Source organism: Neophocaena asiaeorientalis, unplaced genomic scaffold, assembly GCF_003031525.2.
Source record: "Neophocaena asiaeorientalis asiaeorientalis breed wild unplaced genomic scaffold, Neophocaena_asiaeorientalis_V1.1 scaffold30, whole genome shotgun sequence".
In the NCBI taxonomy this organism is placed as follows: Eukaryota; Metazoa; Chordata; class Mammalia; order Artiodactyla; family Phocoenidae; genus Neophocaena; species Neophocaena asiaeorientalis.
Window position 1 is genome coordinate 15,350,180 of NW_020174923.1, and position 13,796 is coordinate 15,363,975.

General features: G+C 47.6%; 1 protein-coding gene across 1 annotated transcript in view; it reads left to right on the top strand.

Moving 5' to 3' along the window:
* The window catches only part of MARCHF10 (membrane associated ring-CH-type finger 10), a 78,901-nt gene that overhangs the window by 26,254 nt on the left and 38,851 nt on the right, over positions 1-13,796 (top strand). The window contains exon 3 of the mRNA XM_024761131.1: positions 4,954-5,125. Coding sequence (XP_024616899.1) covers positions 4,954-5,125 — 172 coding nt within the window. The remainder of the gene's footprint in view (positions 1-4,953; positions 5,126-13,796) is intronic.

Sequence of the window (13,796 nt, forward strand, 5' to 3'; positions counted from 1 at the left end):
TGGTCTTTTCTGTCCCTGACTACTTCTGTCTCTTTGCCTTTCTGATCATCTGTGCTCACTGTCACCTTGCCATTTCAGACTCAACATTGTTAGGACCCAGTTTAAAAATCTAGGCCTTTTCTCACCTTCTGAGATGGCCCACACTCTGTCTGTGGAGTGTTTCTCTCTCTAAATAAATCCACTTCTTACCACTTTGTCTCTCACTGAATTCTTTCTGTGATGAGACATCAAGAACCTGGACTTCGCATTAAGTCCTGAAACCAGAGCAATGTACAACATCCAGGAAAGAAGAGATTTTACTTTCAGTTTTAATATTGGAATGGGTGACCAGTGCTAGAGACTGGGTAGGAGTCGTCAGGATTGAGGATTGTGGTCGAGAATCCCAGTTCATACTCCACACAACGTGCCCAGCCACTCACTATCCAGCACAGGACTTGACCAGGCCTCCAGGTTCTGAGTGACATGGAGAGCAGCAATCAACTGGAAAAACAAGGCAGAAGCCATCCCAGGATAAGAACAATAAAAGTTTTTCTCCCACATATCCAGAACCAAGAGGTGTCCTACACCTAAAATAGTTCCAAGAAGTTCCAATATCATAACCATGGTGGTGTTGTTTTAATTATATATACACTCAAAGACAGAAATATTAGAAAGAACTGCATTAAATACTAATGAAAGCTGTGTTTAAAAAAAAAAAATCTAGTCACTCTAACATCCCTGAAGAAACGCATCCCACTTGGCAATCCTTGGGTCTCCATCATCCAGGAGGTCTAACTAGAACCATTACCATGTTTCGAAGTCGCTACTGCAGTGCCCAATTCCCTAACGTAAGTCCCTTCTTTTCCTAGCGTGAGTCTTGCTCTGAACTTTTGAGAGTTTCTAGCAAGGTCATATCCCTACTTTATTATGGATGATGCCAAAAGAGCAAGTTGGGGATCTTTGGAAAATGTTGACTGAAAAAACCATAATACTCCAGAAAAATATTAATTTTGACAATAACTTCTTTCAGTTAATGTGGCTTTATTAGGACGCTCATCAGATTACCAACAGAGAACTTAAAGTCTACACATGGGGCTTCCCTGGTGGCACAGTGGTTAAGAATCCACCTGCCAATGCAGGGGACATGGGTTTGAGCCCTGGTCCGGGAAGATCCCACATGCTGTGGAGCAACTAAGCCCGTACGCCACAACTACTGAGCCCTGGGCTCTAGAGCCTGCGAGCCACAACTACTGAGCCCACGTGCCACAACTACTGAAGCCCACGGGCCTAGAGCCCATGCTCTGCAGCAAGAGAAGCCACCGCAATGAGAAGCCTGTGTACCGCAACGAAGAGTAGCCCCTGCTCGCTGCAACTAGAGAAGAGCCCATGCGCAGGAACGAAGACCCAAAGTAGCCAAAAATAAATAAATTAAATAAATAAATTAAAAAAAAAGTCTACACATGTATTATGCAGTCTGGGTTTTTTAGTTTAGTTTTTTTTTTTTTTTTAATGTTTCAGGCTTTGATTTTGAAACACAGCGCTAGTTTTCTTCCCCTAAAGGAAGAGCAGTAGGCTCTTGCCTCCACCTCCATGTGACATTTCAACTTAGGAACATATGGGGGAAGAAAATTGTAATTACTCTTCAAAATTGCGAGAGGAGGAGACAGTTTTAAAATCAGCTTAAAATCAACATAATTTAATTTTTATTGCCTGCTAATCTTTAAATGTTGTTAAATGTTTGCCATTAGAACTTTACTGTCTGAAAGAGAACTTGTACCACAGAACTGCCCCACCTTGCTGTCCATTGCTCTTTGAAGTAGGTGACAACCCATTTGAATTTTTCAGTGGGGTTTATGGTTTTGGTTTCAACAGCAGGTAGTTAATTTTCAGCAGTTAGCTGGTTACTTTTTTAAATGGCTGAACATGAATGGCTAATTGCAAAAGCCAACACTTACATGGCACTTTCTCAGTGCCTGGCACCACTACTCTTGGTGCTATAAACATACCTTAACTCATTTCATCCTCACAGAATCACCAAAAAGAAGGCACTATTGTTCACAGATGAGAAAATCTGAGAGGCAAAGAGATGAACTAAAACTAATCCTATGTCACACAGTCACTACGTGAAACGCCAGGATTCACTCCCAGGAAGCTGGGCTCCAGAGTCTTAAATACTGCATTTTATTGCCAGAATGAGTTACTTCAACTTCTTTCACCCAAGGAGCATCCTCCTTGGATAATATAATGGGCTTTCATGAGAAAGGATACATGAGAATGGCTGAATACATGACAGGACACGAATGAAGATACAAAAAGTTGAAGTGATTGGCTTAAGATTACTCAAAGCAAGCACAAAAAGACCCAGTAGCACATTCATAAATATGATAGTTCTCACCATTGTGGCTTTAGTTTCCAACTGACAAAACACCCACTTCCAGCTGTAATTTCTGGACTCAAGGGTGATTCCCAGGGACTTCCCTGGTGGTTCAGTGGTTAAGAATCTGCCTGCCAATGCAGGGGACATGGGTTTGAGCCCTGGTCCGGGAAGATCCTACATGCCACGGAGCAATGAAGCCTGTGAGCCACAACTACTGAGCCTGCATTCTAGAGCGCACGAGCCACAACTGCTGAGACCACGCACCTAGAGCCTGTGCTCCGCAACAGGAGAAGCCACTGCAATGAGAAGCCTGTGCACCGCCACGAAGAGTAGCCCCCGCTCTCCGCAACTAGAGAAAAGCCCACACGCAGCAACGAAGACACAACGCAGCCAAAAATATAGATAGATAGATAGATAAGATTTGCAACTGGAAGTAAGGTTGATGGAACCAGGAACCAGAGAAGGATATACTTGGAAGGCAGGTGCATGATACCATATGTAATTGGCATGGTTTAATTGGCCAAGTTTTCTTCCACCTTTGGTGCTATTAATGCTGGAGGTACAATGAATGGGTGAAAGAAGGATAAACATGGCTTAACACCCCACCCAGTAAAAAGTCTCTTCACCAGCTCCTCCCGATTCACCACTGCCTGGGGTAAGCAAAGAATTCTAGTCCTGGCTGAGGGTGAAGGGGACGGACCCACCAGGAGTGGACACTGTTACTGCTCCTGATGCTGTAACCATGGATATTGGTAATCTTAGCCCAGAGCATCTTTCCTGCCTTTCCATTGGCTGAAAAACAGATGTGTGAGCAGGCTTCTCCATTCGCTAATGTAAGTTGTTTGTGTTGAGCAGTTTGTGGAAGAAATTCAGTCACATGTTCACCGCTGTTCTTCTTGCCTTATGACCATCTTAGGCACCAGAATTAAAATTTGCCCACATTTCCTTTTCTGAGAATGGAAAGCCTATCTCATGTTCAGAAATGACCTCATGTTTCATCTTTGACATTTCAGAATCATTTTCAAGGATTTCTGTTAAATTCCAGAACCAAGAGGGAAAAGGGAGAACAACCAACTCATTATGTCCTTTCCTTTTTTCCGTCCCTTTATCTGAGGGTGGTCTGTTTTCTGAAAATGCAGGGAGAAACAATAATTATTTGTTTGAAGGCTGTCACCAGGCTCTAAGTCACCAAACATGATTTCTAATCCTGGAGAATAATGATCTGTCCACCTGTAGATTTGTACCGACATCCTCGTAGAAAGACTGGCAGGTAGGGGACTTTTTTGAGAGTGTAATTTGTCTTACGTTACCCCAATAATTCAAAGCTATTCAGAGTATTTTCCTGAGTCAGAAGGCTTAAAATGAAAATGCCACAACTGTCAGAGAGAACGGGAAGCAAAATCAATACCAATTGGCACCGCTGGGGAGGCGTGGAGGACGTTGATTTAGCACTCTGTGTCCGCAGAGGACGACACTTTCAGAGGACTTGCTGATATAGACCACTGTGCAGTGCAGGAGTATTTACTGACCCTGCCCCTGGGGCGGGGGGGAACCCCGTGGTTTTGTTTGTTGGGTGCATCGCCTAGCAAATCATATTAACACCAGGATCTAAGACCTTAAGGCAGGACTTAAATCGCCCTTCAGGACCAAGTTTCTCCTAATTGTTCATGTTTGTTTTCATTCATTTCTTTGGTGGGTGTAAGTGTGGCAAAGTGTAAAGCTATTGAATGCCTGGATAATTTTTATTGCGGCTGCAAGGCTGTGTTGAGATATTCTGACACCGCATGAGTCAGGATTTGTCCGTGCATAGATTTGTCCGTGCATAGATTTATACTGACTTCTTTATAGAAGACTGACAAGTAGGGGCCTTTTAAAAAGATTAATCTGGGCTTCCCTGGTGGCGCAGTGGTTGAGAGTCCGCCTGCCGATGCAGGGGATGCAGGTTCGTGCCCCGGTCCAGGAAGATCCTACATGCTGCGGAGCGGCTGGGCCCGTGAGCCATGGCCGCTGGGCCTGCGTGTCCGGAGCCTGTGCTCCGCAACGGGAGAGGCCACAACAGCGAGAGGCCCGCGTACCGCAAAAAAAAAAAAAAAAAAAAAGATTAATCTGTCTTATGTTGCACCCAATAATTCAGAGTATTAAACTGAGGTCTCATTGATTCAGTCCCAACACACTTATCTAAATTTCCTTTTCATTGTCAAGTATATGATTAACATAAGGAACATTTTTCCTCCCCCTCCCCACAAAGTAGTTCAAATAACAAATAGCAAGAAGTTTAAATGCACGATGGTTTCTCCTGTTTTCATATGTAGCTCTTAACGTGAGCTGTTTATTGGTCATCCGATTACTTAAGGGTCAGGAATTCATTCTTTTCATAATGTTCTACAAAACAGACTCATTAACTTTGCTATTATTTCTAAATTGATACGCCCAGTCCATGAAAATCTGATGAAATCTGGTGAAAGGGCACACTGAGCTCGCAGGATGCTCCAGTGTCTTTGTTGAGGGGTTGCTGCATTTGGCTTGTCTCTTCTTCCTCTGCCCAGCCAAGATGGCCTATTGACCACAGATACTCAGACACCTTTCATTTTCGGCAGAGTTCTGGTGAGAAGGATGCTCTAGCTGAACCAGGATTATCTGCCAAGAGTTCTGCGCATAAGAGTGATTCCAGACTTCCAGCAATTGACCAAACATCAGTCAAGCACAAACATAAAGGTACCATGACTCCAAAGAAATCAGAGAACGCGGGCCCCAGCAAACCCTCTCCAGGTGAGTGGCGGGTTTATTGAAATTCACAAGCTCTAAAATCCCGGCATCAGAGGGAAGGACAGCAATCAAATTCATGGTCCCGATTACACCTAGTGTTTTCCAAGCGGCCAATTCAGGTTTTGCAGGGTCTGATGATCTTATGCAAATGATAAAATCCATTTCGGAGTAGACCCTCAGGCCAAGGAGGTGTGAATTATGCAGAGTAACTGTCTCCACTGCCCACATTTTCTGCCCAGTCATCGGCTTTCTGTAGCACTGGCCCAGAATGGCTGCCTTTTCATCTTCTTCACCCTTCTGGGAGGGATAAAGGCATTTGGCCCCAGGTATCAGATTTTATGACTCAGTCCAGAGCATGAAGGGACGCTTTCAAAAACTTCTGAATGGCATAATTTATGGCTGAGAAAGTCCTCCAGTTCTGGGGTTGTCCTCTCTGGGAAAAAAAAGGGGGGCTTGGTAAATCTTCCCCTTTGTGCAATTTGGTAAATAATTCACTCTTTAGCTGCCTTTGAAGCAAAGACCGGTCCTCTGCTTAAGGCAGGAGAAACTTAATAGTATCCAGAAAGGGGATAAATGCAACTGAAAGTTTAGAGTCCCTCAGGCTCATCCCCATTAAAGCCAACATCTGTAGGACAAACTTGATTCCCCTGGGAACTGACGTGGAAGTTGGGATAACGAGGCAGAAAGGTCTGCCTTCTGCTTGCGGTGGAATGGAAGCGATCCAGATGAACTGCCGAAGAATTCGTAAACAGCATGCAATTCGCTTAAATCCAAATCACAATGACTTTCTAATCCTAAATAGCTCCTGTCGTGCTACCACCCGTCTGGTTAAGTCTTAATGCATTTTTAGACAATGGCAGCTCTCAGTTAGATTAACCACCCACATTTTATAGCTTTAATGAAGTTTAAAGAAAAATTGACTTCCGAAATGATGTCCGTTCAGACAAAGCCCCAACTCTTTTTCCTTATTTAATCAGGGGAAAGTATCATCGTAGTTAACAACTTCTCATTTTGAAGCCTTTTAGTAGGAATTAGGACTTTAATTCAGCTGTTTAAGAATGAAATAGGGCAGGGGCTTCCCTGGTGGTGCAGTGGTTGAGAGTCCGCCTGCCGATGCAGGGGACAGGGGTTCGTGCCCCGGTCCGGGAAGATCCCACATGCCGCGGAGCGGCTGGGCCCGTAAGCCATGGCCGCTGAGCCCGCGCGTCCGGAGCCTGTGCTCCGCAACGGGAGAGGCCACAACAGTGAGAGGCCTGCGTACCACAAAAAAAAAAAAAAAAAAAAAAGGAATGAAATAGGGCAGATAAGATCATTCCCCCAATATTTCAAAATCCATGTTGTCATGTATCAAATTGAGGATGTCTTTAATAGAAAAAAATAAATTTAAGTAAGGCAACACCAGTCACTCGATATAATTTTTAGCCTTCTTGCTAAAACTAGGTAGCTGTTTGCATGATGCGCTTTGTCCTCTGTAGAGATAAATCATTCTAATGGACAGTTTAGGCCCACTCCATCTTAGCTCGTCTGATTAATATAGATGTTCTTCCGACTGAGCGGATGCCACACGGGACTTACAACACTGACAGAGAGGGAGAATTAATTCACTTCACTTTCTATAAAACCTCAAATTCAAACAATTACCAGACTAGAAAGCACCAAGGTTTAGGCAAGAGAGCCAAGTTGGCAGAAAGATATCTATTTCACCACATAAGAGATGTTACTTGTAGTAAACAGCCTTTAAAAACCACCAGCTTAAAAATAATGATAATAAAATAAATACATTTTAAAACACCAGCTTTATCACCATATTATAGCTCTAGACCGTGTCCAAGCCCCATGCAGCCATGAGCTGGACTGTGGCCTGGCCGTCCAGCAAGTGTAACAGCCCTGCTGGTTGATGTCAGTTACTACAGAAGCCGACTCAGTTCTATAGCAAATTGGGTTGATCATGTGAGCTAAAAGCAAAGCCTTGGTGTGTTAAGATCCATTCGTTTTACATGTAGAGTCTCACCCTCAGAGTTTCTTCATCAGCACAGTGAAATGACAGACCAGGGACATGGCAAGAATTTAAGCTGAGTCCATTCAGGCAAAGTTAAGTCCAGTGGTGGTGACAACTCAGATATTATAGAAAAAGAGTCTTGGGGACCTGAATTATCTGGACACGTTGATCCAGTTCACTGGGTAAACTCATAGGTTCCTGCTTTCCTTCACCTCTGTAGGGAAATATTTTTCTAAAGCATTTTGTGGGGGGGGGGTCACCCAAAGTTGGCAGTAGGTCACCAAAACTTCTTCCCATGTCAGACCTGAGTTCTGTGCAAAACTGAAGCATTAAGACAGTGAAATCCCTTTGCAACATCTGCCTAATAGGCTCACCTTCCATACTGTGTTACGCCAGACCTTTCCTGAATAAAACAATACAGCTGGGGAATGTGGCTTGACTTACATGCAAATGTAAGTAATGATATTCCCTTATAATCCTTCTATGTGAATGATTATCTGGAACGCCTAAAACAGCTATTTATCAATACAACAGAGGAACCATCAGTGCCCTCTACTAATACATTTATAACAGATCTTCATTGTACTTCGCACTCTGTTAGAAGAAATTCACGCATTTTAAATTCATTCATACACGCCATGGAACTATTTCTAAATGAGTTGGCTTGGGATTCTCCTTGTTATCTCCCTCCATGCAGTTTTGGGCAAGTGCTTTAGTGTCAAGATGCTTGGATTAGCATCTGAGCCCCGTTTCTCATCTGCTGTTACTTGGAGCAAGTAACTTCCCCGTGCCTCAGTGTTTTCATCTGTAAAACGGCAGAGCCTGGGCGTCAGCACAGACCCTACCTGCTGGGATGGCTGTGAGGACTCAATGATAAACATATGGTCAGCCATTAGAACGGCCCCCGACACCATAGCTCATACATGACAGCCTTAAGGTATCGGGTACAAGGCAGCTGTATTCAGTAGGGAGAATGGACCAGAAAACTTCGTTTTCTTTGTCTTCACGTTACCTCCTCCCCACCTCCCACCCCAATCTTTTCTCCTTTACCAAAAATCAGGGTTATATTTTTAAACTCCTAACACAAACGCAGGTACAGACACTTCTACTGTGCCCCGAATTTCCAAAGCAAAACACCAAATGGAAAAAGATGAACAATCAGAAAGCATTCACCAAGCGAGAGGTTTGCTTCCCCCCCAAAAAGACGTGGAAAACTCAGTGAGTCAAGACCCAGCTGGGTCTGATGTGCATTTGATTCAGAAATCCTATTTCATGATCAAGGTGAACACTGACACAGGGTGAGAAATAAGCCTGGCCGAGTTACATATTCTGCTTTCAAGCAGAGGGAGGCTTGGGGATTAACCTTTACCGAAAGCCCAGTCTGTATGCAGGATCTGCATCCTCCCATGAATGAATCAGGGGGAAGCAGAGCTGACAGCAGGCCCCGTGAGTGCAGGGAGCTGTGGTGGCCATCAGCTCCTGGACTCCTGCCTGTTCCCAAAACCCCTACCAGCCCCATCCTGCCTTGGAAAGGAGCCACCTCTCCTTTCCAGGACATGCAGAGGCATCCAAAGGCCATTGTGCTGTGGGGGTCTGGCACCTGGAGTCCTAAGTCACTCTTGATCCCCGTGCCAGGCTCACAGGAAGTAAGTACCCTCTCCTGCCCTTTCCTCTCACCTGGAGCCCGGGCAGAGTCCTGCTAGTTACGTGCCAGGAAAATGGATCTGGATGGAGTCTGGTGAGACTGCTTCCAAAACCTTGCCCTTTAAAACAAAGCCAAATGTTCTGAAATTCTCCTCACTCCTTATTGAGTTCAGTGTTAGTCATTACCAGATTCGAATTTGTAGGAGTAGCAAAACCTAGTCAGATTAATAGTGGCTTATAGTGGAGACTGTAAAACTAAGAAAAAGCAGTAAACTCAGATTTTAAAATGTACACATTTAAGACAACTGTGGTCTCTTTTGGATTGGGAACTATTCATTTGAAGAGCAGCCTGGAAGGGAAATTTGAGGGCAAATCCCAATCTTCATGACTTACCTGGCAAATAAATTCTGTTGAAGATGTCCTCTGAAAGGCCAAGATTGATGGGTTTCCAGGCAAGTCCATTGGCATCCAACAACTTTCCAAGCTGTCTGCCCAAGTTAGAAAACAACCAACATAAGCAAATGCTCCCACATTTGTAGAGAGAACCATAATTCTCAGTCCATTTACAGTAACGCTCCTAAGACAGAGGGGCCTGGGGCATCACAGAGCCCGGAATTTGAAGCTCTGGCTCAGATTCCTGGTCTACCACATACCAGCCCTATAAATGTAAACTGGCAACTTCTCCAAACTCTGTTTCCTCGTCAGTAAAATGGAGTTGTTACCAACCCCACCAGGTAGACAGGAGGACTGAAATCCTGGGTATAGACTGGGCTTCAGGTAAAGGTTAATCCCGAAGCCTCCCTCTATGTATGAAGCCTGCTTCCAACACCATAGACTGCTCCCAGGTTAGCACCTTTATAAGAGAATAGCTCAACCAAAGAAATTTTAGTTTGAGATGTGAAAGGTCATAACTTGGTTATTAAAAAATTTACCTCTTTGATTACCAATAAACTCATCCATTTGTACCCCCAGTACCTATGGGATGTTAGCATAGGTACATTCAACTGCCCCATACACAGGACCTGCCCTCCAGGGGCTCACTGCCTAGTGGGAGGGCAGGACACCAACACGCCCCAGCCAAGGCAAGTTCTAAGGATGTGTGGGGAGGGGCCGGCGGGGTGAAAATCCTGAAGGAGGGGATTGAGCCAGGGCCCGGGGAGGAAGGCGAGAAAGGTGCGCCCAGCAGGAGGTACCGAGGGTGCGAAGGCATGGAGGAGAGAGCAAGGAAGAGGGGGAAGCGATGACAGACACGGAGGAACTACAAAGAGTCTAGGGCCTCAAAGGATCCCCAGACTAGGGGCAGAGGCATCACGGGAGAGCTTGTTAAAAATGCATGAATCCCAGCCCAGCCTTACTGACTCAGAACCTGCATTTAACAGGGCCCCCGGGAGATTTGTGTGTACATTTGAGCTTGAGAAGCGCTGGTTTAGGGTCAGGCTACAAGTTAGGAAGTGTAAAGTTGACGCCCTACGTGTAGGCAAGGACCAGGCCACCAAGGGCCTTGAACGTCATGCTGGAGGCGATGGAGCATCGGATCGGCATCGTTAAAAGCTGACTGTGTTGGGCTTCCCTGGTGGCTCAGTGGTCGAGAGTCTGCCTGCCGATGCAGGGGACACGGGTTCGTGCCCCGGTCCGGGAAGATCCCACGTGCTGCGGAGAGGCTGGGCCCGTGAGCCATGGCCGCTGAGGCTGCACGTCCGGAGCCTGTGCCCCGCAACGGGAGAGGCCACAACAGTGAGAGGCCCGCGTACCGCAAAAAAAAAAAAAAAAAGAAATCTGACTGTGTTCATGAAAGGGGGCTGGCTGGGAGGGTGAGGGCAGACAGAAGCCGAGAGACAAGCTGCAAGCTGCTGTGGACCTGGAGAGAAATGAGAAGGGCTTGACCTGAAGCAAAAGCAGAGAGAGAGGGCCTGGGCTGGAGGGATGTTTAAGGACGTAAGCCTGGCACAACTTGGTGAGCACTGGGGATGGGGAGAAGGAAAAAGGAGGAATCAAAGAGATCTTGGAGGTCTGGCCCAGAAAACTAAGCCAATGGCAGTTTCCTTTGCAAGGCTGACAAAGCAAGAAGTAGGTGGGGCCCATCCTGTGGCCGTTGTCCGTGAATGAACAGCCAGGACGGGCCAGGAGGAGATGCCAGGAAGCACCTGGGTACACAGGTCTGTTGCTCAGCAGAGAACTCTTGGCCACCGGAAGGAAGCCAAGGGCCTGGAGTGAGTAAGAGGTGGCTGGAACTACAGGAACGTCTCCCCTGCGAGAGTGGACAGGGTAACGAGAGATGATGAAGGAGCCTCGGGAAATACGAACACCTGAGGAGGGAAGGGAGAAGACAACTACGGAGAAATGGTCCGAGAAGTAGGAGCCACTCCAGGAGCCAAGGGAGGCCTTTGGAGATGAGTGGGTTAGAGTGTCAGCTCCTACAGCGGATTCAAGTAAATAAGGACCGAGAGCCCTCCGTTATAGGTAATGGTTTTCAACCGGATGGCATCTTAGCATAGGAACTGAGTTCAGCCGCAGCATTTCCCCAGGTTCTCTGATAAGAATCGCCAGGGAGGTCCTTAATAAAACACACACACCTGGGTCCCGTCCTGACCCAGAGCATCGGACTCTCCAAGGAAGGGGCCTGCAGAGCTGGTTTTTCCACAAGCTCTACAGCTGATTCTCATCCCAGAGGTTTGGACCTCATAGCCTTGCTTCTCAAACTTCAGAAGTTCTTGAGAAATACCTGGGGACCTCAGTCAACTGCAGGTTCTGATTCGGTAGGTTTGAGTGGGTAGCAAGGCTGCACTTCTAAGAAGCCGCCAGGTGACAGCCATGCTGCTGGTCTCGGGACCACCCTGGCAGGAGCAGGGCTAGAGAAAACAGGTTTTGAGGAGGTAAGCCGTTGATCCAAGGTGACCCGGCTTGGCTAGTGGCAGAGCTGAGAGATCTGTCATGCTTGAGGGGTCTCTCTGGATCGTGACTGCATCACGTGCCCATATTCTGCGTCCAGCAAGGATGGCAGATGGAGTGTGAGGTTAGCGAACAAATCATTAACTTCACTTGGACACCTCCCCCGTCCACCTGCTTCTCCCTGCTTGCTCTCTCCCCCTTGCCGTGAGCCCACCAGGATCTCTCTGCTCCTTTCTCTTTCCCCGAGCTTCCCCTCTGCAGCAGAAAGGCCAGATTAGGGCATGACCACAACCTCCCAACCCGGGGCATCTGGAAAATCAGGGGAGAGAGCGTTACCGAAGTGAGACCCAGCGGGCCACCATATGTTGCCGCCAGAACAGCTAATTAGACTGGCTGTGGGAGGGGGGAAGGGCCCACGAGCTTCCACATGGGAACTTAGTGGGAAAGAACTTTCCTGCATCTGTCAGGGACGCCGGAGACCATCGGCTTGGAGGAGGGGTGATGCCATTGCCCTGGTTAGCTCTTCAGTGACTCTGAGCTCCAAGCCAGGCACCTCCTGGGCAGGAGCCAGGCCGGCTGCCCCCAGGCCACCTAGACACACCACCCTCAGCCCCCGAAGAACGAGTTTTGAGTTTAGATTCATTCACAGCCTTTTCCAAATGTCCTTTCCCACCGTGAGGGCTGCCTCCTGACTGCTCTTTTTCTTTCGTGCAGGTGACAGCAGCCAGCACCCCCTGTTCTGTGTTGAATATTCCCCTTACTGCTCCGTCTTTGCTTTCTCCCCCGTCCTGCAGCCCAATACTAACTTCTGCAGCCTCCGGCTGCCCCTACTGCCGCCCGCCTCCCCGGGGGCCCGGGACTCTTCCCCGCCGCTGCCTCCGGTCTCCTTTCCCTCCTCTCCGGGCCCCGCGCCCGAGTCACCGGCAGCCCTGTGCTACTTCCCCATCTCCTGCCCCAGCCCGGCCGAGACCCCTGTGCTGTGCCTGCCGGACCCCCGAAGGCCCAGTAGAATTTACCTCGTGTGGTAAGTCGCCCTCGGCGAAGGACACAGCACAGTGGAGTCAGGAAGTGGGAACGGGGGGACGTTAAGCTTCCGGAGGGCAGCGCCGGGACCGACGGCAGGAGGTGTAACGGCGGGGAAGCAGGAAGACCAAGACAGCTGCTCCCACTTCACTCGGCCTTCTTCTAGCACCTAAAGGAGTGAGCGACCAATAAAAGCCCATCCTCTCTCGAGACTCATCTGATTTCTTCACTCCCGCGTCTGGCGCAGTTTGGATCGTTAACCACCAGAAACGCATCAGGCTCCTCCGGGTCTACTCGTAGCCTTGGGGGTGTGACTATGCCCGCCGAGCCGGCCCTGAGAGGGTGGCACCAGGGACAGGCCTCTGGGGGAAGCCCACGCTGGATCTGATTGTTGGTTCAGGACCACACGGAGGAGAGACAAATTCAAGGGCTCAGTCGCTGCTTACGGTTTCTTTCCTGACTCCTTATTGGGCCCTACACCTCCCCAGATCAAAAATCCCACCTCCTGGGGCCCCAAATAAAACATATTTATGGTGCATAATGAAGCTTTAATTAAGAGCTCCTCTGGGGATGCGAGACAACACTCATTTCCAGCACACTCAGACTGGCAAACAGACAGGGCCTGTTATTTGTGACTGTACCGAGAGCTGCCTACTACACCAAGGCAACAGCAGCTCCTGCGATTAAGCTGTAATTCTTCCCACGATCTGAAAGAAGCAATAAATCTTTTCAAAAGGCGTCTCAGGCAGAGCCTTGGCACCTCCTGGGCACCGGGCATCGAAGTGAAGATGGTGTGGGGTAGGGTAAAGGTTCAGGAATTGTCTTTTTCTCTTCACCTTGCTTTTCAAACTTGGTCTATCCAGAACCGTGTCTGGGTACAGCAGGTGATGTGAGGGGCGGAACAATGATCAGGTGCGTGGAATTAACGTGGACCGTTAAATGGACTCGGTTCTCAGCCATCAGAGTCTTGTATAAATATAAGGTTTCTACCTTTTTCTCCCTTTCCTGGTCAAATTAAGAACAATTCAGTCAACAATTAGTGTCCCAGCACTGTCAAGAGAACTGAGGCAGGACTACCCTGGTGATGCAGTGGTTAAGAATCTGCCTGCCAATACAGGC